At 43.0% G+C, this 2500-nt stretch overlaps 1 protein-coding gene across 1 annotated transcript in view; it reads left to right on the top strand.

Annotated features, from left to right (window-relative positions):
• Window positions 1-2500, top strand: part of fbn1 (fibrillin 1) — an 88826-nt gene that overhangs the window by 54378 nt on the left and 31948 nt on the right. The window contains exons 32-35 of the mRNA XM_016285771.1: window positions 287-409; window positions 1203-1325; window positions 1410-1577; window positions 2244-2312. Of these exons, the coding sequence (XP_016141257.1) occupies window positions 287-409; window positions 1203-1325; window positions 1410-1577; window positions 2244-2312 (483 nt within the window). The remainder of the gene's footprint in view (window positions 1-286; window positions 410-1202; window positions 1326-1409; window positions 1578-2243; window positions 2313-2500) is intronic.

Genomic DNA, 2500 nt, shown 5'->3' with positions numbered 1-2500 from the left:
TCTGTGAATGAGTGTGTGAGTGTGTATCTCTGTGTGTGTGTGTGTGTGTGTCTCTGTGAGTGAGTGAGTGAGTGTGTGTGTGTGCTTGAGTGAGTGTGTGTGTGTGTGTGTGCGCTTGAGTGAGTGTGTGTGTGTGTGTGTGTGTGTGTTTATGGGAGTGTATATCTGTGTATCTGTGTGTGTTTGTGCCTCAGAGCGGTGCGGTTCTGCAGCTTCCTGTGAGTCCAGTTCCTCCAGATCAAGACCCATAATACATCACAGCTGTTGTGTGTGTGTGTCTCCACAGACATAGATGAGTGCACGTTTGCAGACATCTGCGTGAACGGCCGCTGCCGCAATATCCCGGGTCTGTTCCGGTGCCTGTGTGACCCCGGGTACGAGCTGGACCACAGCGGAGGAAACTGCACAGGTCTGGGGTCAGCTCACGCACCAGCAGTGCTGGGAACTAACTAGTTACATGTAACTAAATTACAAAATAATCAATTACAGTTACTGGAAATAAATGTTTAATTCAATTACAGTTACTTATGAAAATGTTAACAATTACAAAGGGAGATACATCTGAATTTTTTCCACACACACCCCCACATACAGATTTAGCTGATTTCTTTCATAAATTGCATTGACTGCTCTAAAATATAAGACACCAGGAGTTTAGGACACAAAATAGGACATGTGATTATTCGATAACTGTTTTATTTCCTTTATTTTTTTAAGATGAACTGTTTTAAGCATTGTTAGATGCCAGTGTTTTCTGTCATAGCTATACATATATCAAAATCAGTATCATAGTTACTAAACTATTTCTTGTTATGGTTTTAAATCAGTATTTAACCTCAGAAGGATCTCAAAGCAAGTCTGATTTTGTGGTGTCTGTGCTTTAAAATGTAATTATTATAATCTTAATTCAAGTGATGAAGGATTCTCTGACAGTAATCAGTGTTGAGTTCTACTGTGAGATTAATCCTGCCTGCTTTACATGTTTCAAAATAATTAACAGGTGAAAACATTCTTTAGAAATTTAGAAAAATACTTTAATAAAGTAATTGAAATACTTACACTACTTATTACATTTTAGATAGGGTAACTTGTAATCTGTAACCTATTACATTTGCAAAGTAACCTTCCCAGCACTGCACACCAGACACTGACACGTTTGACCTCTCCTCTGATCCCTCTGTTCTCTCTGCGTTCTGTGTCAGATGTGGACGAGTGCATTAGCCCCACCACCTGCATCAGCGGCCTGTGTGTGAACACGCCGGGCAGTCACATCTGCAGCTGTCCGCCGGACTTCGAGCTCAACCCCACCGGAGTCGGCTGCGTCGGTGAGATGCCTGAACCCAAGCAAATGCAGCGGCTGCCGCCTGCGCCGCAGCACTCATGATGACTTCTGTCTGTCTGTCTTGCAGACACTCGCTCTGGAAACTGCTATCTGGAGGTGCGATATCGTGGCGATTTCTCCGACAGTCTGGATTGCTCGACCGAGATCGGAGTGGGAGTTTCCAAAGCGTCCTGCTGCTGCTCTCTGGGTCAGGCCTGGGGGTCACCCTGCGAGACCTGTCCGCCGCTCAACTCCAGTGAGACACACACACGCGCGCACACACACACACACACACACGCGTGCACACACACACGCTCACACACGCACACACAGACATACACACTCACACACACACAAGGGCACTCACACACACAAGGACACACACATGCACGCTCACACATACACTCACACGCTCACACACACACATGCACACACTCACACGCTCACACATACACTCACATGCACACACACATACACGCTCACACACACACACGCACACACACACACACACACACACACAAGCACACACATAACATTACACCTAGGTTTACATCATGAGTTTAATGAACAGCTAATAATTCATTAAATCATAAAAATGTAAAATTAAAATAAATCTTTTTAATATTAAAACAATCAAAATAAAACACTTAAAAATTAAATGTTATACCTGTTTTCCTGCATGTCATGTGACCATGTGAAGAATATGTAATCGTTTAATCAATAAAAAAGTATTTAACTAACTGTTAAGTAACTGTTGTCCGAATATGAGTATTTTAAAATTTAATGTAATCTAATTACAAGTCCTTATTACATGTAAGCGGTAGCTACCTGACACTGGTTATTGTTATAGTTATCATTAATGTTTATCATTATAGTTGTTGGTATATTTATCATTATCTGATGTGTTGTTCGTTTCTCTCAGCGGCGTACAGGGTTCTGTGTCCTGGAGGAGAAGGATTCCGACCCAATCCCATCACTGTGATACTAGAGGGTAGATCTACAACACTCACACACACACTCACACACACACACACACACACACACTCACTCACTCACTCTCTCTCACACACACACACACACACACTCACTCACACACACACACTCACTCACTCTCTCTCACACACACACACACACACACTCACTCACACACACACACTCACTCACTCACTCATTCTCTCA

This window comes from Sinocyclocheilus grahami, unplaced genomic scaffold, assembly GCF_001515645.1.
Source record: "Sinocyclocheilus grahami isolate Dianchi unplaced genomic scaffold, SAMN03320097.WGS_v1.1 scaffold201.1, whole genome shotgun sequence".
In the NCBI taxonomy this organism is placed as follows: Eukaryota; Metazoa; Chordata; class Actinopteri; order Cypriniformes; family Cyprinidae; genus Sinocyclocheilus; species Sinocyclocheilus grahami.
The sequence above is the reverse complement of the archived record's forward strand: the minus strand, read 5'-3'. Positions and strand labels throughout refer to the sequence as shown.